This window comes from Fonsecaea nubica, assembly GCF_001646965.1.
Source record: "Fonsecaea nubica strain CBS 269.64 chromosome Unknown Scaff135, whole genome shotgun sequence".
In the NCBI taxonomy this organism is placed as follows: domain Eukaryota; kingdom Fungi; phylum Ascomycota; class Eurotiomycetes; order Chaetothyriales; family Herpotrichiellaceae; genus Fonsecaea; species Fonsecaea nubica.
The window spans coordinates 1-21,080 of record NW_019173808.1 but is presented as its reverse complement, the minus strand read 5'-3'; the positions used below and the strand labels follow the sequence as shown (position 1 = coordinate 21,080).

At 52.7% G+C, this 21,080-nt stretch overlaps 6 protein-coding genes across 6 annotated transcripts; 4 read left to right on the top strand and 2 right to left on the bottom strand.

The window, feature by feature from the left end:
• Positions 1–2,704: 2,704 nt before the first annotated feature.
• AYO20_11131 (hypothetical protein) lies at positions 2,705–4,441 on the bottom strand (the record flags this gene model as incomplete). Its single annotated transcript, XM_022649384.1, has 5 exons — positions 2,705–2,934; positions 2,987–3,358; positions 3,413–3,820; positions 3,875–4,366; positions 4,417–4,441. 5 exons carry the CDS (start codon positions 4,439–4,441, stop codon positions 2,705–2,707), a joined length of 1,527 nt encoding a protein of 508 aa, XP_022494634.1.
• Positions 4,442–6,138: 1,697 nt separating this feature from the next.
• On the top strand, positions 6,139–8,953 carry AYO20_11130 (hypothetical protein; the record flags this gene model as incomplete). Its single annotated transcript, XM_022649383.1, has 3 exons — positions 6,139–6,960; positions 7,019–7,131; positions 7,195–8,953. The coding sequence occupies 3 exons, from the start codon at positions 6,139–6,141 to the stop codon at positions 8,951–8,953; spliced, it is 2,694 nt and encodes an 897-aa protein (XP_022494633.1).
• Positions 8,954–10,450: 1,497 nt separating this feature from the next.
• AYO20_11129 (hypothetical protein) lies at positions 10,451–11,638 on the top strand (the record flags this gene model as incomplete). The annotated part of the gene is made up of 1 exon (XM_022649382.1): positions 10,451–11,638. One exon carries the CDS (start codon positions 10,451–10,453, stop codon positions 11,636–11,638), a length of 1,188 nt encoding a protein of 395 aa, XP_022494632.1.
• Positions 11,639–13,106: 1,468 nt separating this feature from the next.
• AYO20_11128 (hypothetical protein) lies at positions 13,107–14,294 on the top strand (the record flags this gene model as incomplete). Its single annotated transcript, XM_022649381.1, has 3 exons — positions 13,107–13,747; positions 13,811–14,169; positions 14,254–14,294. 3 exons carry the CDS (start codon positions 13,107–13,109, stop codon positions 14,292–14,294), a joined length of 1,041 nt encoding a protein of 346 aa, XP_022494631.1.
• Positions 14,295–15,327: 1,033 nt separating this feature from the next.
• AYO20_11127 (hypothetical protein) lies at positions 15,328–17,710 on the bottom strand (the record flags this gene model as incomplete). The annotated part of the gene is made up of 6 exons (XM_022649380.1): positions 15,328–15,675; positions 15,756–16,142; positions 16,203–16,499; positions 16,579–16,885; positions 17,003–17,635; positions 17,700–17,710. The coding sequence occupies 6 exons, from the start codon at positions 17,708–17,710 to the stop codon at positions 15,328–15,330; spliced, it is 1,983 nt and encodes a 660-aa protein (XP_022494630.1).
• Positions 17,711–18,512: 802 nt separating this feature from the next.
• On the top strand, positions 18,513–20,234 carry AYO20_11126 (hypothetical protein; the record flags this gene model as incomplete). The annotated part of the gene is made up of 1 exon (XM_022649379.1): positions 18,513–20,234. One exon carries the CDS (start codon positions 18,513–18,515, stop codon positions 20,232–20,234), a length of 1,722 nt encoding a protein of 573 aa, XP_022494629.1.
• Positions 20,235–21,080: the final 846 nt, after the last annotated feature.

The following is a 21,080-nucleotide window of genomic DNA, read 5'->3' as shown; positions in this document are numbered from 1 at the left end:
TCGTGTCTCTTATTCACAATGCGGTCTTTTATCCTTATCCTTGCCTCAATGGCCGCGTTGACCCTGGCATCACCTACTCCCGTTGGTAAGTGACGCAGAAAAGACCTGAACTCACAAAAAGGTAATAGGCTAAAGCTTCCCAACGGGATATAGTTCGAGATCCACCCACTCTAGCAGGCCGAGATACTCCCACTTTAACAGCAGGCCAACATTGCTTTATCGGAACCCCGAACTGTGTTTGCGAGTGTTGTGGAGAGTCTTCAGGTCCGAGAGTTTGCATACTGCTGCCCCTTCCGGAGGGGGATGATTGCGGATGTCCCTAAGGGGGCGGATTGCGACTGTTGAGGAAGCCTCGTCAATCAGGACATCAGCTTAAGGAATATAGATTAGCATGGAGGATCTATGGTTCTCAGTCGTTGTATGGAGTTCCTCGTAAGAGGTTTAAGCTCGGCCGACTGTCAGGGGGTTCCGTTCGTTTCGTTCATGGCATTAACGATGTGAAAATCCATCTGTGCTCGATTTTGCCCCTTGGGGCTTGATCTTGAACGAGAAAAACGTATTTTCCAAAGGCCTGGTCGAAGGTATATATTTAGTGAAGAGCTCCAGATGCTCATTGAAGAACTGGCCTGTGTGGTTAAAGGGGCCCCTGTATACTTTTCTTAGTCGTTTGAATAGCGAGCGAGATAGTGGCGTAGTCAAAATACAGATGAGAAGTCGTGAAATGTGGCAGAGCGGTCATGGTATGAAGCCTCCCCATACTGTGCCAGACAAATTCCAAGTCGCAATTGCGGAGAGAGCGGGAATGAGATCAAATCGATCTGTAAGGCCTGCACCGAAATGAAACTAGCTCTCATATCGTTCTCCAACCCCTCAATTCACTACCCCTCCGGGAAGCAGGAGACCTTCATTAGCAACGGACACCAACTGGCGTATAACGTGCGTCAAAATCCCGGTGTAGGGGCAGCAGTCCGAATGGTAGACCACTATTACGATGTCTGTCAGTTCTGTCCCAACTGGGAAGGCGTCGTCAAGAACATTCAACCATGTCGCCAGTTTGCTGGGCGGATGATGTTAAAACTCTTCAATCTGGAGCATTTCATCGTCGGCAACAGCGACGCAAAGGCCCAGCGGTCTGTACCATCAGCCAGCGCAAAGCTTTCGATCTTTCGGTCATTTAAGTACCTGAGCTGCCTGTTGTATCGATTCGCCTAGTCTTATCGAGGGGAAGAAGATGCTATGCGATGTTCTTATCGTATGGTGAGCTTAATGAGCTCGTCACCGGATTGCTTTCGCGAAACTAGTTCCTAGCATATTACTTAAACTTGGACTTCCTCGCGGAGCGATATTCACTAGTAGCGTCATGTAGTAGCGGTGATGGATCCGAAACTTTCAGCTAGGGAGTGCTTGACACCCGTCGTTTGACAATTTTGAGGGGGAGAGGCTGCGTGGGGTAGTCCAAATGCTAGCAAACATGAGTTTGAGCAAGGGTAGGAGGGTTTCTTGAGTAGAAGGTACTCAAGGTTGTGCGTGAAGAAAGCGGGATCCGTAGAACAGTGTCCTGGGGCCACAGAGCCCTGGTAAGTTGGCTGGTCTACAGGGATCATCATAGGGAGACCGGAGGAAGAACGTTCGGTGCATGGACATAGTACTCTTCTGATTGCAGCAAGCGGTAAGGACATGGCTGGTAGTATGGATTGAGTGTGTATGGCTGTCATGCCACCGCATTGTGGTTCCCTGCTCGTGAGCGTCCACATGTGGGAAGGGGGCTTCAAGGCACCAGAGAAGTGTTTTGGTAGGTTCAGCGAGTATCATATAGTTGCTCAGAAGCCCTATGGCCTAAATGTCCGCATTTCGTGTGATATCACATGTCGCCTAGTCTGGGGGCTTAAGTTCCGACCGCGACGGCAAGGAGGGATGTGCCGTGGTGCCTTCCTAGGAACCCCAAAGGGCCTTCGTTTGTGCCCTGGTTAAAACTTGACAGCCTGGCGAAGGGCTGACCTTTGGCCCCTGCCCCGATGTAGTCAGCAAGGTGAGCTGGCCCAGCCGAGCCTGAGCCGACGTTGAGCCGGACGCGAGCGAACCTGAGCAAAAGCGGCGTGAAGTCACGTGGGAGGGAAAGCGCGAGATTCCGACCATGACACAAAAAATTCACGCTACGCACGCACAATAAACACAAAGTAATTGTCCTTGTATAGTCGGACAGTCTCGTACTCTGTACTTGTGCGTGCGTGCGTGAATGCCCGTCTTTACCTTCTCTACGTAAATCCCCCTGCGAATGATACTCGAACTCGTACTTGTGGGTAGCGCAATACCTATGTAGGTACCTAGATATGTACGAGATACTCGTGAGTACTTGGACTGGGTAGTACTCGTTCGCTGGAACCGGAGGCGACGGAAGACCTAGCGACCTCGGGAATAGATAGAGATGGAAGCGGAATATGTTCCGTGACATGGCATAGCGTACGTGGTACATCGTTCTTCCTCCACATCTCCCTTGGCTGCGCGGTGTCTAGAGTCCCAGCACAGACGCAGACGAGGGCATTTATATCACTACACCCAATCTCGGGTGCTGATTTCTGCTAGCAATACTGCTTGTCCTGTCGACCTGTCCGTCTCATTGGGCTGACTATCTGACCAGTTCCCCATGTAAAGTCGTCTTCTTGTTGGAATGACACAGAAGATGGCCGTGCTTTTTGTAACGCGGCTATAGCATGTAGCGGTAGTCGGGACTCATATCACCCAGTTCTGTCTTCTCGTACTCTGTCAGTCCAATGTCGTGCGTCTTCTCGCGTTTCCGATTCTGGGTTAGACAAGCGAGATAGTAGATGATGCACGAGGCGCCGCTGAGGCAAATGAATCCCATGCAAATGCTGTAGCCTTTGTGGAAGAAGCTTTTGGCGTCAGTGGCTTCGAAGCTGTAACTGGCGATGATGCCTATCAAGAAGGATTAATATTTCTTCAGCATAATCAACAAGACACAACTCACCTCCAATGTTGCCAAACCCAATCTGCCACGCTGTGCCCACCGCGCGGCGGTGGTGACCACCCAGGTTCATCGAGAACCAGCACACAATAACTGGCATGGCACTGTATGTTCCCGAGGTGATCATAAACAGGGCACCATAATCCAAATCCGTATTGTGATGCTCAGTCATGAGTATGGCAAAGCCTGCAATGGCAATAAAAATATTCACCATGGCAAACACAAACCGGTGGCGAAACCGATCCGAAAGCGCAGCAATGAGCATGCTCCAACCAAAGGCTGCAGCCCACGGTGGGACAGAGTGCAGTTGGGTCCCAATGGCGCTGTATCCGTACGTCTTGATGATGGTAGGAGCAAAGTAAGCGTAACTGTAGGCTGCACCACCTGTCAGTTATCCATCGTTTGAAAACCAAAATCGGATGAACCTACCAGGCACAATCAAACCAAAATACATGAAGCCTCCCACGATAATCTTGTAGTCTTTGAAGCAGTTGATGACATCCTTGACGGTGATGCGTCGGTCGAGAGCCGAATTCCCCTGATCGTCTCGGAGCCGAGCCTTGATATACTCACGCTCGGCTTCAGTCACCCATTTCGCGTCTTCGGGAAAGTCGGGGATGGCGAAGAACCAGACAAAGGAGACGACACAGGTCAAACAGCCTTCCAAGATGAAAACCCATCTCCAACCCAGATACCCTTCCATGCCGTTCATTTTACCAATGGCCGAAGCGAGCAAGCCACCGAAAGCGCCAGCGAGCGTGGTGCTGGCAAAGAAGAATGTATATCTCTTCTGTGCTTCGTGTCTCTTATACCACATGCCAATGAGATAGAATGCTCCTGGGTATCTGTTAGATGCATGGCCTCGGACACTGGAATTGAAACATCACTCACCGGGAAACATGCCGGTTTCGAAGAAGCCAAGGAAGAATCTGGTGGTGAGAAAACCGCCATACCCTTGAACTAGACCTTGACAAATAGTGACCAGGCCAAAGCCAAACATGCAGATGGACAGCCAAACATGAGGCCGCAGTCTCTTGAGGATGATGTTGGATGGGATCTCAAAGACTACGTAGGGGACAAAGAAGATGGTCAGGGCTGTGCTGTACTGAGTGCCGCTCAGGCCAAGATCCTTTTGAAGGCCAAAGATGGCGGCATTGGCGACGTTGGTGCGATCCAGGAAAGCCAAAAGGTACATGACTGAGAGAACGGGAATAATGCGCAGGTCAATCTTGGTTATGAGTCTCCGCTCCGAGACTCCAGGTGGTAACACAGCGACTTCGCCGTCTCTGTACCCGGCAGCTGGATGAGCCAGATCTGGATCATAGCCCAGTTGGTGTTCACCCGTGCCATGCGCATCATTGTAGGCATGCTGAGCCTTTTCATCTAAATGAGGGATTAGTTGGGAGGCGAATTGGCAATACAAGCTGACCTACCGGACCCGTCGATATCGAAGCGCATGATGGCGGCGAGGATAATGGCTTCTTGGAGTAAGAGATGCAATGACGAAAATCCGGGGGAGGAAGAAGATCAAAGTGCGTCTCTAGGAGGACTGCGGGTCTCTTTGTAGAGTCACCAGGAGCCCTGTGAATGCCGGGTTTGGTAGCCGCCGGGGACTGGAACAGGAGCTTTGTCCGAAGCGAGTGGCAATCCTGGTGATGGTGTGTGCAGACATTTTCTCTGGACCTCCCACTGAGTTTGGGCGGTGGGGTTGAGCAGAGTAGAGGTGGCTGCCAGACAGAGGGCAGTTTGACAGCAGATCTTGTTGTGGAAACGACATGGATGTAACATTGAAGACCTGGGTTCGAGTGGTTCCTGTGGGCAACTTGGCAACTTGGCTGGGCCAAGCGACGGGCTATAGGCTGGGGAATTTCAAGCAATGGTTGCTTGGAGCGACCTAAACCTAGGGGCCGTGGAGAGAGAACCGCCCGATATGCTTAAACAAGCTTAGCAGTGGCGTCTGCCCCGCATGCTGGAGCAAGTAACCGATGCCAAATGTACGGGCGACAGACCGATAAGCCCCGGGGAGTGAGGGATAGTCGATGAAGGAGGGCGGAGAAAGGACGAGTACCTTGTGGTTGGGGGGATGGTAGAAAGCGAGGACGAGGATGAGGTGGCGTGGCACTCGTGGTTATGCCCGGTAAGCTCAACCTGCAGGATCCCAGGTCGGATTTCAGTCTTGTAGCTCCTCTTATAGGTATATGCACCGAGCATCTCGTGTTTCTCTCCTCCTCCTCTTCAGATAGTCCCATTCTTGGTCTGTGTGTTATGCGGCTTTGGTCATAAGGTGGCCGTGGCTCCCCATAGGAAGTGGAAAGACACCGGTGGTTGGTTCTCGGAGTCAACATCTGAGTCGCCACTGCGGAATTCTTTGCGCTCTTGTTCGAATGGCCTTGATAGATGCAGATGCAGCTAGTTGTGTGGTGGTGATGGCGTTGGCTGTGGCGCTGTTCTAGAAGTTCCAATACGACGCGATGCGGGTTGCGCCGGGAAGAGGGCGATCATGGGCCTTTTGTTGCCAGGTACTCTGGTGTGCCAGCCGATGCCTACCTAGGTATCGCTAGGTCTGGTGGGTGGCTGTTCGGTGGCTCTTATAGGTATGAGGTCTGGTGAGCTCAATCCCCGAGGTACTCTGGCCAGCTGCCAATAGAGATCAGTTGCTGCCCTCGACGCCCCCACGTCTCCTCCCGAAGTAAAAGAGACGTCAGAGGCAATCGGCCCATCCCCTAGAATAAACCAGCAAGGTCATCGTAGGCCTGGAATGGGCTTAGCTGCCGTCTGGGCAGGCGTGGCAGTCCCAACTGTCCGGCGATTGGGCGTCCAACGTCCAACGTCCAACTTCCAACTTGTCTGGTTTCTCCTCGTCGCCATTTTGGGGAGACACTCATTGTCAACCACCACAAGTCAATGACCGCGCCCGCGCCCGATCACAGACAATAAGAGTCCATGGCTGCACCGCGCGCCTCAACGCACGACAGTAGACTGAAAGGAGAGTGCTCGGCGTTAGGGCATGGGACACTGAGCCCCACGACGGGGTTTTCACTTGACCTGCCTCAGTTGCCTTCGATTCATCTCCATCTCCATCACCATCACCACCACCATCACTGCTTCTCTCCTAGCTGACCATTCCAAATCTTGTTCTTGAACCACTTCCAGCCATGAATCCATACTATCCTCCTCCTTTCTCTATCCCTGATGCTCCTTTCCCCCACATGTCCTCATCTGCCACCCCAGTCCTGGGAAAACGCAAGCATGACAATTTGACAGCACAGTCTGGCGAATTTGGCACTTTGCCCTCTCAGGCTCTTGGCCACCGCTTCCCTGCGAGGCAGTTTCAGGAGATGCACTCCATCGAATCCATGTCCTCTAGGTACCAGGTCGGACCGTCAGCACTGCCAGGGATGACTTTCGGCTTAGTCTCAGGCTCAACCGCAACCACTCCAGCCCGCCCAGCGATCTTCATCCACTCCACTGTCGAGAGCATGCAGGAAGGTCAACGCCCTACCATCGACCGGAACCAGACTTATTCGTTTGTGGGAAGCCCTGGACCCTCACCCGTTGACATACCAGGCCTTTCGTTGGACGCACTACGTACGAAAGCAAAAGCGAAAGCAAAACCCAAAAGACAAGCCTTCCTCCCCAGTCGACCCGTACAAAATTCCAAACTCGTCCACACCGACGTCTGGGCTGGTGTCTTCAGCTTTTGTGAGCCCAAGTTGCTGCTAGAACTGAAAACACTCAGTCGGTTCCACTATGAACTCCTCTCAGACAATTCCGTCATCTGGAGAAATAGCAGAATCCACCATTATGGCGCCGACATGCCAGAGTGTCCTAGAGGACTCACCGAAAAACAATACGTCGAGCTCTTGGCTGGTCGTGGCTGTCAGAGCAAAGATTGTCACCTAGGCAGGACTTTCAAGGTTCACTGGACATTTCAAGTTCGATTGTGCTCAAGCTGCTTCAAACAGAAAACAATGAGTGTAAGTCATCGTCTGTCTGTCCGTGCCCTACAGTCATTCTGAACAGCGTGACTTTTAGGAGAGTGCCCTTGCAGTCCATCGCCGGCACAGACTACCGATGAGCCCGACCCAAGTCCGCCCTAATGACAATCGTGCCCTCTGGGAGCTGCTGCCGCTCGCACGGACGGATGGGTAAGTGACCGATCAGCTGGACTACCACTAGCTGGGGTCTTTCCGCTGACAAGGGTTCTCTAGCCGCCGCGACAATAACTCACGCCACGTGGATACCGAAACAAACGACTGGGTGCATGCTGGTGGGAAGTTCACTTTTTTGAGAACGTCCTTTGACAAAATAGAAGCAGAGTTCCAGCGCTTGCGCGGGTCAGATCCGTCGAACAATGCGGTCATGGTGTGGGCAGATAAGATCCATAAGGAAACAATGGAGTTCATGGCTGAGGTAAACACACTGGAGGCGTGGTTCAAAGAACACGGGAAAACGACGCAGAACCCCGCGGGTAAAGCTTGGCGACAAAAGAGAATCGACTTCTTTCAAGCACGTGCCGCTGAGCTGGAGCCTCCCATGGACAGCACGATCTTATCTAAGATGGCTGCATTCATCCGGAACCTCAAGATTGCGACGGAACCCACGGACCGAATGTGGGACCAACTGAAGCCCAAGATAGAGCCATATCGTCTACAAGCACACCAAGTGGTCGAATTCGAGCGTGTCATGAAGTCTGAACGCCTCGAGTCCGAACCACAAGTCAGGCTGTTTAGACGCCTTCAGGAGCACCGCCGGTGCAGAAAGGCAGCGCCGCCCTCGTTTCGACCAGAGCAACGAGACGTCCTCATATGCGCGCACTTGGTGTACAAGCAATGTGTCAAGGAAAATGTGGCCGACGAAGATCTTCTACTACTGTGCCTGGAGAGGCTGTTCGTCACGTACCACTCGAGAGATCGCCGCGCAGTGGGACTCAACTACGACGGAACCACTGGTCAATATTGTCTCAGTCTGGACGATGCTCGGATGGTTGTCGAGGAAGTTCTTGAAAAGGCCATCTCGCCACACTCAGAACGGGGTAGGATTGTCTTTCAAAGTCTGAGATGTAGAGGCTGTACGCGAAATGACCACGTCCGAACCTGGTCCTTCGTGAGTGCGTTTGAACACATTCTTGAAACCCATGCCAGGAAAGTTGGCGAGGGTCTTGAGTACTATCAATTTGCCATCCCACACCCTGTGAAGAGTCTTCCGGGATTGTCTTCGGAAGACACTGGGGTCGAGTACAAATTCCCCTGGTATACGGCAAAATGGCCGATCAGTCTGCCTCTTGTCCCTTGCCACCAAGATATCTCGAAACTGGACAATTGGCACCCGAACGTTCAAACTAAGTTCACGCCCCTACCGATGGCTCTCAGAATGTCCGCTTTTCATGGCCGACAGGCTCTCCAGCAAAAGCACGCGGCCGACGACTTCGGTCCGAACCTGGTGTACGCGGCTGAGCAGTTGAACGGAATTTGGCTTCCAGGGCCTTCTCAGATGAAGATTGCCTTGAAGTACGCTCTGGACCTCTACGCTCAGAAGCATGTGGAAGAACCGCCCCTGTCGGCATTCATGGCATGCTTGGACGATTTGGCAACCGTGAACACTGACATCGAGCTGAAATTCCGATGTGGTATCTGTGTCAACCAAGTTAAGACCGCCAACAGCAACAGAAGCAGTAAGAATAAGGCAGACATGGAGAACATACACAGACATTGGGACCACTCCCATGGTGGCGGAGCTGTCAGCTGGGGTCAAGGACTGATGGATCTACCAAACGAGAGCCAGATTTTGCGAGAGATTGTAGGCGTCGACGATAGTCTACAAGGAAAGAAAGATGCGTTTGTGGAGCGAGAACATGTTCGGGCTTCAGATTTGAAGAAACGTAAGGACCCCAAGAGCAAGGTTCTTTTCAAGGTAACGTCGGCGGCAGAGGCGTTCGATGGGCTCTTTCCCAAGGTGGCTGAAGAATGAGGAACAATGCCCGCGTTTTTCTGGAGGAGCGGCTCCCTGAATTCATCTTGACCTTGCGAGCAAGGTTTCATGTTTAGCACCAAGAGTGCGGCCGGCCTTTGTCGAGCGGGCAAAGGTCATTGATGTACGAGTACTTTTCATTGGCGGCAGGTTCACAGATACTGCGCGCTGGATGAAACGGATCACGGGGCCAACGAGCTATCGAGCAACAGGGCCACAGGGCCACAGAGCGACAGAGCGACAGAGCGACAGCAGGACTGAGCAACAGCAGTATTGAGCAACAGCAGTACTGAGCAACAGCGCCACAGACAGCAACAGCAGTGCTGGGTGTGAGGGACACAGAGCGACAACAGTGCTGGGTATCTCATGGTCGTCCACAAACAGCCTGTCTCTCAGGCACGATTAGCTCAGAGCGACATGCACACATAGCTTCCTTCATAGAAAACAAATAAATAGCTTTCAAGCACCACTGACAACAACCAAATCTCGTATGTTTGCGCCCAGCCCGGGGGCGAAGCATAGCATGTTTCCCGAAATTACCTACAAGAGAAAAAGACACCGAGGGCGTAGGGAGGTATTCCTAATTAGGCAAACGGCAGCGAGACACGAGACCCAGGCAAATTTCCATGTGCCACCCTGATGCCTGATGATGACCCGGCTTTGGCCGTGACGAAATCAGCCGGAGAAAGACGTGCTTTTTCTCCCTCTTGGATTACGAGAAAATTGATGGAGCCACTTATTGTTGGGTCATTGCCGCGGACTAGCTACGAGTACCGACGAGCGAGTAGCATTCCCATTTTCTTCCCCTGCCAAGCCCGGATGAGGCTGACCGAGCGTGGTGCCAGGGCCACAAGTTCCCATTGGGCTGGACTGTGTGAGTGGTTGTCTTTGACTAACAAGATTAAGCAGCGTTAAATCATGACTCGCTAAAAGCGCGCCTGACCTATCGCTAGCGCCGAGCGCCGCAGCCCGCTTGCTGATAACGTCAATGCGGCGCGCCCTTCAGATAAAGACAGGCAAAGAAAAAAAATCTCATGATTTCTGCTTTGGGCCTTTTTTCCCTTTCCTAACAAGTACAAGGTACTGAAAAAGACTTCAGACTTGCCCATTGTTCCCCGTTCCTCCCCGCCACCCGTGTACTTGTTACTTGCTGTAGGGATTGTGCGCGCACACCTTCGTTTCCACTCTCAGTCACTCCTTTTCCGTGGGTCCTGGGTCCGTCCTTGTCTTGTCTCTTTAGCAACTGTGGACTGTGGACAGTGGACTGACTGACCGATGTCCAGTCGCCGATTGTCCATTATTCAGCCTCGCCGTGTTTGCCAACCCATGTCTCGGTGTCCATAACCTGTTCTGGAAAGTTCGGGACTTGTTCTTGCTCATTTTCTATAACTTGCTTCCCCCGTCCCCCTCTTCTTCATCCTCTCGTTCTGTTATCTGCGTTCAAAACACCCCATTCTCTGCTGTACCAGTAGACGTCTTTGTGCATAACCTCTCATAATGGCTGCCGCAACTGCTACCCGCACCTTTTCCAAAGCTGTCGCACGCGGCACAGCTTCAGCCACCTCGTCCCTCCGTCTCGCTGCTCGCTCCTCACGATCCAGTGCCGCTGCGAAACAGTTCTTCCAGCAATCATCCCGCCGCCAATATTCCTCCCAGTCGGCTCCCAGATCCTCAAACACTACCACCGCCGCCTACGGCAGCGCAGCAGCCGTCGCCGCTCTCGCAGGAGGCTACTATTACTTCACCACCCAGGGTACGGCAGGAGACGGAAGGAAAATTCTTCTCGAAAGTCCTGAGGCTCTGAAAAAGGGCAGCGCAGGACAATCCGCTGGGGTTTTCAAACCCACCGTTGAAGATTACCAGAAAGTGTACAACGCCATTGCAAAGCAGCTCTGGGAGATGGATGATTATGACGATGGCAGCTATGCTCCCGTGCTATTGCGTCTGGCGTGGCATGCGTCCGGGACTTATGATGCTGCTACAGGCACTGGAGGAAGCAACGGCGCAACCATGCGATTTGCCCCCGAGTCCGAGCACGGTGCCAACGCCGGCCTGAAGAGTGCCCGCGACTTCCTGGAGCCCATCAAGGCCCAGTTCCCCTGGATCTCATACTCCGACCTGTGGACCCTTGGTGGTGTCTGTGCTGTCCAAGAGATGTCTGGACCCATCATCCCCTGGAGACCCGGCCGACAGGATAGGGACGTCGCATTCTGCACACCGGACGGCCGCCTGCCCGACGCCTCCAAGGGCCCAGATCACATCCGAGCCATCTTTGGCCGTATGGGTTTCAATGATCAAGAGATGGTGGCCTTGTCCGGTGCTCACGCCGTTGGCCGATGCCACGCCAACCGCTCAGGATTCGATGGACCCTGGACCTTCTCCCCGACCATGTTCACAAACGATTTCTTCCGCCTGCTCATGGAGGAGAAGTGGGGCTGGCGATCCTGGAAGGGACCCAAGCAATACGAAGATGCCACGACCAAGAGCCTGATGATGTTGCCTACCGACATTGCCTTGATTCAGGACCCCATCTTCAAGACGTGGGTGGAGAAGTATGCCAAGGACCAGGATTTGTTTTTCAAGGACTTTTCGGATGTCCTGTGCAAGATGTTCGAATTGGGCGTCCCCTTCAAGTCGAAGCCCGAAGACCGGTTTCACTTCAAGCCGACCATTGATGAGGCTTGATCTTTGAACACCAATGAGGGATATTGTACAAAGGACGACATTTTTTGGAGAGAGAGAGAGAGAGAGAGAGAGAATACCCGGAGGATGGCCAGCAGTGTATCTCGCCCGACACCTTTTGGTGAGAGTTCATTTTCATTGGAATGATGTATGTTGGAATATTGGCGCCCATTTTGCTTTTGTTTTCAAAGAATGACCAAGTTGAGGGGAATCTATTTCGAGCGGTCCCTGGCGAGCTTCTCCAAATCTTCTGGACAAGAGAGCTCTTCACACACGGGGTTGTTGGTAGTGGTTCTCACGTCTCATTTTGCTGACTACGACGATGTATCAACATGCATCGTACCCTCCTATTGGGGCAAGCGATTGATCAACAAGTGGGCAAAGCAGACAGATCGGGGGATATGGTGCATAGCGGCGGCGGCGGATATTCAATGTCGATTAAGCGATAGACAATAGATTGTACCGAGTAATCAGAGAGACGCAATACTCTTTACCAAGCAGCACAGGATACAAGTGCATATAAGTACATTGATAAGCATTGCTTGCTTACTTTGGGATTCAGTGTATCTCGTATACTTGTCGCAATTGAGCAGGAGGGAGACTCTGCTTGACCCACCGGTTCGGAGGCCTACTTGCTGCTTTACTCGTTCTGCGACATTTGCCCTGCTCTGTGTTAAAGCGGCTTACTTAGCTTACTCGTTGCACCAGAACCAGTCAGTACCTCGTATGTCGTATGGCATGGCAAATAGGTAGTACCTACCATTGTACCCCTGCGCCTTGTACCGAGCCCCGAGTTTCTTGAACCAATTCCCAACCACTCCGCCGCTTGTCCTTCGTACCTTTCGCCGATCTCGATCTCGATCTTCCCACCAACTTGATTGAACGAACGTCCCGCCCGCACTTTCAGGAAGACGATCGCCACAAGCTATTTATTACCAAGTTCTAACTCGCATCGAGTAAGGACTCTGCATCGGTCAAGCTCCGTAGGTACTACTCGGAGTAGTGCTTCCTTCGACGCCATGGAGCTCGCCGAAGCCCTTATCGTCAGCCAATCAAGTCCAGCAAAGCTTCTGTGCCTCCCAGTTTGGTGTCCTCGCACTATCCCAATCAAGGCATGTGGTCGTGTGCCTCGATGAGACGTTGCAATCAATCAGTTAACGGTGTATGGCCGTTGGTGCGCGTGCGCGTACCGGAACTTGTCTGCAATGTCATGGAGCTTTGATGACGATGACACATGGAGAGTAAGAGAGAAAGAGGGACGGGCTGGGTTATTAAAGTGGCATAAGGCAACCCGTGGTGGCCGGGGGAGCTCTTCTACTTCTTTTCTCTAGAGCTTTCTTTCTTGAGAGGAACGGAGCTTCGAGAGTCAGGGTTTGTGAGGTTTGGTTCACGAGTCACACAGAAGCTCGGTCCGGGTCATCACTAAAACGTCGGAAAGATGAAGCTCTCGCTTGTCTTGTCCTTGGCCGTCATGGCCGCCCTGTCTAGCGGCTCTGCGGCCATCTCGATCCTCATGGGCAATGACGACGGGTTCGGAAGTGCTCAGCTTCGCGAGTTCTACCGCTTCCTCAAGGCTGACGGACATGATGTCCTGATTGTCGCTCCGGTCGACAACGAGAGCGGCCAGGGCGGTCGATCCGTCTACTCGTCGTCGCCGAACCTGACGACGGCGTCCGAGTTCAACCTGATTCCAGCGGGTGCTCCAGCCCTGGGCCGAGATCCATCAGACCCGGACATCTGGTACTACAATGGCACCCCCGCGGCGTGCACCTTTGTGGCTCTGGACCATGTGCTTCCGCTGTTCTACGACAACAAGACCATCGACCTCTACGTGGGCGGGCCCAACTACGGCACCAACGTGGGAAGCTTTCTGTACACCCTGAGTGGCACGATGGGTGGCACGTACGCGGCCGTCGGTCGAGGCTACCCCGCCATCGCCTTTTCTGGGGGTAACAGCGAGCAGAGGGCATATACCTGGATCAACGCCACCACGGCCTCCGGTCACCCCGACCCTGCCACCATCCAGGGCCGCTTGGCTGCCGATGTGGTCGAACAACTCGTGAACGGGACGAAGGCGGGCAAGAGGCTGATGCCGGTAGGCTATGGGCTGAAGTAAGTTTCATGCTGATGAGATTGTGTTTGAGAGAGTGAGGCTATGAAATTAACAATGAACAGCGTCAACACCCCACTCATCACCTCCTTCATCAACGACTCGTGCGTCGCCCCGCCTTTCATCCAGACTCGCTTCTCCGGGGGTGGATTCATCGACTCGGCCGTGTTCAACGCCACGACGGGCACGTTCCATTTCGGCGACGTCCTCGGCTCCGGCGTCAACCGCTGCATCAACGGCAATTGCGCTCTGCCGGGTGAGACCACCGTCGTCGACGAGGGCTGCTTCGCCACGGTCTCCGTCTTCTCCATCGACTACGACGCCCCGCTGGGCAAAGACCAGACCGATCTGCGCGTGGCCATGGAGCCGCTGGTGGCGTTCCAGGATCCGTCCTCCAAGATGGCGGTTCGGCGGGCCATGACAGGTACGTTGGCCATTCCTTTACCCGGTGTTTTTATCCCTTTCTAGAAGCGTGGCGTGGGGCTGACATTTCTACTTCATCTCTTAGATCAAGAACTCGAGGAACGTCATCCTAGTCGGCACGAATAGATGAAAAAAAAAAGGGGTAAACAGAGGGATGAAAAGTATCAAGGAGAGTCCATGCTCAGGGTTCTTGGTGTGCTTGTATTTCTGTATACCTTTACACCTACCTTGTTTGTGATGACCTTACAGACTTACAGTATGTACATACTTGTGCAAAACAAGAAATGCCAATTCAATTAATCTCCAAGTACCTTGTTCTTTGACGACGGAGGAGTGAATGGGTCGAAACCCGACTTTGGGAATTGTCTACTCATTCACTCATCCCTATTCCCTTGTTTCCCTGTGTACTTGCATCGTGTGTTCAGTGTGTCTAACGTCACCAGTTCCCAATGCCGGCATCGTCGTGAACGTACGCGTAAGTACATTGACATGGTTCGTACGAGGCTGCTTTAGTCAGGCACATGACGTAGCATCGCGAGGGCACCCGGCCAAATACGGGAGCCCCGAGGGAGCCATGGTGGAGTAAGAGCTAGCCGACGGGACTCTAGCAACGGGAGGCTAGGTACTACATATCATATTTCCCACGATGCCTCTCCGCCCGTCGAGTTTTACCGCCGCACGAAAGGTTTTTTGACGTCAGAGGTGTCCTTCAAGTCCACGTGGACTTTTCCCTCTCTCTCTCTGAGAAAAAGCCTAGCCAGGGTGTCGTGCCCTCTCCGCACCCCCCGGGGGGGGGGGTGGAAGTTGATCAAGTAGGTCAGAATGCAGACACGAGGAAAAGACAAATGGAGTTTTCCCGTGGGCGGTTTTTCTTGTTCCGATCCTCAACGAGGCATTCAAATGGGGCCGTATATTTACCATAGAGAAAACAAAAAAAAGAAAAGAAAAAACCTCCTAGCTGCCTGTTAAGCTCAGCGAGCTCTTCAAAGACAGCATCAGGAAGAATTTACCGATATGAATGATGTGTTGCTCTGTCTCCAATGGATTGATTCTGCTTGGCCATCGGCCGCTGCTGGCGAGAAAAAGATTTCTCGAAACCTCAACATTGCAACTGAACGCACACATCGGACTGTGACAAGTGTCTCTTGATTGAAACCTTTCAGCACGTTTCATTGGCAAAGTCACAGTGGCTGAACAGAGGTTGATCCCAGCCAAGAACGTCGTTATCAAGAAAACCGGTCAAATCCATCGAGGATTCGTCGAATACCCTGTACCAGTCGGGGAACAAGGTGTCCTCGCCAGCTTCACTTCGTGGATTTTGATGGGTATCGTTGCTGACAGCGTCGTCAAATCGAGACACCAGAAACCAGAAGAAGTCTAGGTAAAGGTGTGCGGCAGATGAAGCTGGAAGCCCTCCCGCTACGCTTCCCAGCTGTTCCAGTATTGCGTTCATTTTGACGGCCAGTTCGGCAACGCTGGTCGATGCAATGCCGTCGCATTTGATGGCCTAGGAAGCACACGTGTCAGCTCTAGACTAGCGACGCGCAGTGACAGACTACGGTTCGTGATGTCGCCGAGAAGACTCACAAAAATGATTTCCGTGGCTGCGTGGCAGACGATGATGAACAGATTATTGTGGGAGCCCAACTTGAGATCGAACATGATCTGTTCAGAAAGCACAATATCCATCAGGTGGCTCGCAACGTTGACACTTGTTTGCAAGACGCTTCGAAGCTCGGGCGAAGTCGTACCTTGATCAAGGCCCCTTAATGCCGCGGCGGCTTGGGCATTGAGGATTAGGATGCTGTGATCCATGTAGAATGCGAGAATAGGAAGGTACTTGGACGATGGATCACCATCATGAGAACATCGGGAATCGCGAGCTTGTTCCAATGTCCGGAGGGCCCGTAAATGCCAATTTGATATGAATGTCACGTCGTTCTTCGACCGTTGTCGATCTTCCAATGCATGCATCTATATTGCTATCAGCAAATCTTCAAGCCCGTCGGGGAGCTTGAAGCGTTTAGTACGCACCAGGAGTACCCTGACCTCTATGATGCCGCTGATCATCCGGTCATGGGGTGTGGCCATCGGATTTTGCCACCACGTTGTTGCTGACACAGGGAGTTCGTGCCTCGAAACATTTAGGGGTCGCCGTCCATTGATGATACCAAAGCTTTTATCGGCGATGAATGTATATAGCCACGTTCTCTCAAAGTTCCGGAGAATGCGCTCTTTTGTGTCCGTACTCGTAGAAGGCGGTAGAGCGCTGAGATGTTCGGTGACGACCGTGGCTTTATCTACTCCAATCTCCCTGGCGAGTCGTACGGCCTGGTCAACTCACCAAGCACGTCAGCTCTTCTCATCCGCTCGGCGGTGCGTGATCTGCGCAAAATGTCGCTCTTCTCACATGATTCAATTGAAGCCAGTAGGGATCATCCGATTGCTTCTGGTGAACAGGAGCCCAATACTGCATGATAATTATGGCTTGGATCGTTTCAATCGACTTCACAGACGTCGCGATGGACCACTTCAGGCATCCTTCGGCCAAAGCAAACAGGGCGGGGTAGACAACGCGATCCCGAGGGAGTGTTGATACCGCACAGCCAAGGGCACAAACAACGGAGAACAGTGTAAAAGACATGGAATAGACATAGTCGGGGGTATGGAGGAGAGGATCCAGTAGCCCGACGAAAGGGTTACGCAGCTCTAAAAACCTGCGTCCAGTGGTCAGTCCATGTAACACTAATGGGTCCAGTGGGCAATGCTTGGAATGCGAAGACGACAGGCTTTTACCAAATGCACTGCCCAGCCCAGGGTACACTGCAACTCACAGCTTGAAATACAGCGATACATCATCCTCATCAATTAGCCGGGCAGTGATAGGATCACAGACACCTTTTTCCAGTCTGAATGTGCTGTTCACTGATTGGGCAGCTAAGTAATGCCAGTCCTTCTGCAAAGTCTTTCGAGGGCCTACCCAAATCGGGGTCAGAACGTTTGTATAGGTCACAGAAGGCGGGATCACCGTACTGAAATAATTTGTTAGGCGCTTAGCCACTGAATCCATAGCATCATTGCCATACGGAAGGCGGAAAGCCACGGGCAAATGCAATCGATCTGAATTCTGTCGGGAGGTGGTGCTCCCCAGGTTATTGACCTTGGCTCCCCAGTTGCGGAAAGGCGCTTCCAGGGGCTGTTGATTGTCGAGCCCGTCTGCCGCAGAATTGGTCTGACCATCTCCAGGTTCAAGGCTTTGATGAGGATCCCCGTTGTTGTCGGTCGTATAGGCGAACGGGGCATTTGACGTGGTGGAGACATCATCAGCTTGCGAAGGTGAGTCTCTGGCCGTTGAAGAGGCGGTAACTCGATTGGCCGAGGCAGATGCGAGCAGGGCATTGATGACCTGGTCTCGCACGCTGCTGTGGTTTATGCGTGATAAGAGCTTTTCGACGGTGTCGGGTTTGCTGCCGCTGCGTCAGCAGAGACAGACAGGAAGCCCAGAGTCTGACTCGGTCACGAAGAAGAAACGGAGAAGGCATGATTCACTTGGTACTTCCCAGCTTCCGACCACGACGAGAAGAGTGAGGATAGCTGCACGACAAACCATTCGACAAGCAGCGCGAGCTACACACAGGATTAATTCTGGGTATAAGAATGAGTCTTCCCCCCCCCTCTGAGTGAACTCACCATGGAGTTTCCCGGCTGCAACGTTGTCTGGTCGAACGGCAATTAAGACATGCTGTGCGTTGGTGAGCAGTCGTATGCCCGACCCCGGACTGCTGTTTGTCCATACTCAGGCGACTGCTGCTGCCTCAGCGTGTGCTGTCTTGATCCTTTCAACATTTGCGGGGCAGGCTGTTTCGCCGCTTGCCTATTCCTTGGGTCTCTAGGTCTCTAGATCTAGAGTATATAGTGTGAGAATATCTGAGGTGTGAGGTGGCGGTTTCTCAACCATGGCAAACAACACATCTATTCCCCGACTGAACCTCGGGGACCAGCTGAGGCAACAAATTCCAGACGAACCATAATCCCCCTCGCCCCGCACCGGACCACCCACAGATAAGTGTGTGTATTAGGTAAAGCTACCATCGCATGCCAGTGACCGAATTCCGTCTCCCCAGCGAGGCAGGTAATATGGGCAGAAGACCCCACGAGCCCAATAGTGGAGATGGAATTCTGTCACCCCTCAGGTGGGTACCAGGAACTAGACTTCGCTTGCGCAAAACAGAACTAGTCCCCGACTAGAATTTTGATCGAGTCCTAGTTAGAGCCCGATGTAAATGCTACGCATGTCCCTTCTTCGATTTACTCCTCGAACTCTCTCGAAAGACGATTCTCGAGATGGCGACAGCACTCACTTTGGAAACCGCAGGTAAAATCCCCGCCAGTGAACCTTACTACGATCTCGGTGAGTATACATGGCCTGTCTGCACCCAGGTTCACGACGCCCAAATATGGTTTGATCGAGGCCTTTTATGGGTCTATTCGTTTAACCACCGAGAATCGGCTGCTTGTTTCCGACAGGTCATCTTACACGATCCGGACTGCGCAATGGGCTACTGGGGAGCCGCCTTCGCCACAGGTCCCAACTACAATAAGGTCTGGCAGGCCTTTGATCCCCAGGATTTGAAAGAGTCTGTCGCGAAATGCTACGACTGGTCCCGTAAAGCGAAGGAATTATCTGACAAAGCCTCAATCGCGGAGCAGGCTATCATCGAAGCTCTGCAACATCGCTTTCCAGCCAGAGAGCCACCCGGCGACTTCACCCCGTCCGTCCGAGCGTACGCCGACGCAATGAGGGAGGCTAACCTCAAGCTTGGAGCCGGAAATCTGGACATTATCACCCTGGCGGCGGATGCTTTAATGAACATGGCACCGTGGAAGCTATACGAGGCCGGGACTGGGGAGCCAAATCTCGCCACACCAGTCCTGGAAGTCAAGACAATTCTCGAATCCGGTCTACAGCTCCCCAGAGCAGACCGCCATCCGGGGATCCTGCACATGTACATCCACTGTGTCGAGATGTCGAAAACCCCCCAGTTAGCCCTGAGGACGGCAGATAACCTCAGAAAACTTGTCCCGGACGGCGGACATATTACCCATATGTCGAGTCATATCGATGTTCTCGTCGGAGATTATCGCCGAGCCATGCATACAAACATCCAAGCAACCATGGCGGATGATAGATACTATGCCCGTGAGGGCGGTAAAAACTTTTACACCTTTTATCGCATGCACAATTACCATTCGTTGATCTACGGAGCCATGATGGCCGGAAACTCACGCGTGGCCCTGGAGGCGACGGATCGCATGGAGTCTACTCTCAGCGATGACATCCTCCTTATCAACTCCCCTCCGATGGCCGACTGGGTGGAATTCTTCGCGTCGGTCCGCGTGCATGTCCTCATCAGGTTTGGAATGTGGGACAGGTTGAAGAGACTTGCATTGCCAGAAAACAAGCAGCTCTATTGCGTTACCACGGCCATGATGCATTATGGCAAAGCGATCGCCTGGGCTGCAACCAGAAATGTCCAAAATGCCGATCGAGAACGAGAGCTTTTTCGCGACGCGGCCAAGCGTGTCCCAGTTACCCGAATGGATTTCCCGAACAAGGTCGTTGACGAACTTGAGGTTGCGACAGCCATGTTGGACGGGGAAATCGAGTACCGGCGTGGGAACTATAAGGTGGCATTCGAGAGCCTACAACTCGCCGTAGCGAAGGATGACGCTTTGATCTATTCCGAGCCGTGGGGCTGGATGCTGCCAACTCGCCATCCGTACGCAGCCCTACTTCTAGAACAAGGTCAGGTTGCAGAAGCCGCACAGATCTATGCCGAGGACTTGGGACTGGACGAGAAGTTGGTGCGGGCGCATCAACACCCTAACAATATCTGGGCGCTGAAAGGATATTACGAATGCCTGCAGCGACTCGGTCGCACTGCAGAGGCCAACATCATTTTGTCGAACCTCAACATCGCCGAGGCCGGAGCGGACATGACGATCCGGTCGTCTTGTTTCTGCAGGCTAGGTACAGCCCCAGGCCAAAGTTTGGCTGCTGCGTAGCGACTACCCGACCTGAAGACCGAAGAGCATGTTCTGATGAGCATAGGTTGCAGGTTGTCTTGCGCAAGATTTACTTCGAGGCAATACGAATGGTCTACACCCGCGCCTATCCCGAATAAAATCTTTGTTGGTCTCGAGCATGGAGAAATCTGCATGTGCGGTATTCGGGCATGAATTGGCCGCCTACGCTGTCGAAGCCGTCTCAACCACACCATTGTTGATATTCGGTACCGGTTGTAGAGAAAACAAACTGCGGTCATGGCAAAATGAGAGTGATATTGACCGGTGCGGGCCATGAGGGGTTGGAAGGAGCAACAACACTTCACAACAGCAGGATACACCTGAAACTTTTACGTTCTACCATGAACAGGTCTCTAGAGCTAGTCACGCCCATCGACGTCCCAATGTGGTATGGGGTCGCGTATTGCTCTCACAATTGTTGCAGGTGACTTTAGCGTGCAACCCGTTCATTGAGCAAGTACTCCTCCTGCAAATCAGATGTTGAGTGACGCGTAATGCAAGAGATCTGTCTCTGTGACGTTACTCAATTGACAATGGAAGACGCTGGCCCAATTTGTAAAGTCATAAGCGGGAAGAAACAACAATCAAGTGTCCCATTCAAGGTGAATGCAGAGGCTGACCCCGGGGGGGGGGGGGGTTGAACTTACTGGAAGTAGAAATATGCCACGATGAGGAAGAAAAAGGGACAGCCGACAAATACGTAGTAGTAGTTCTAACCCCACAGACGAAATCATTGGTTTTGTGTCCAAAAGAGGGAGCCTATGGGGAGGGGACACCGCCCTCAGAGAACGAGTGGGCAACTCACCTCTTTGATATTGGCAAAGG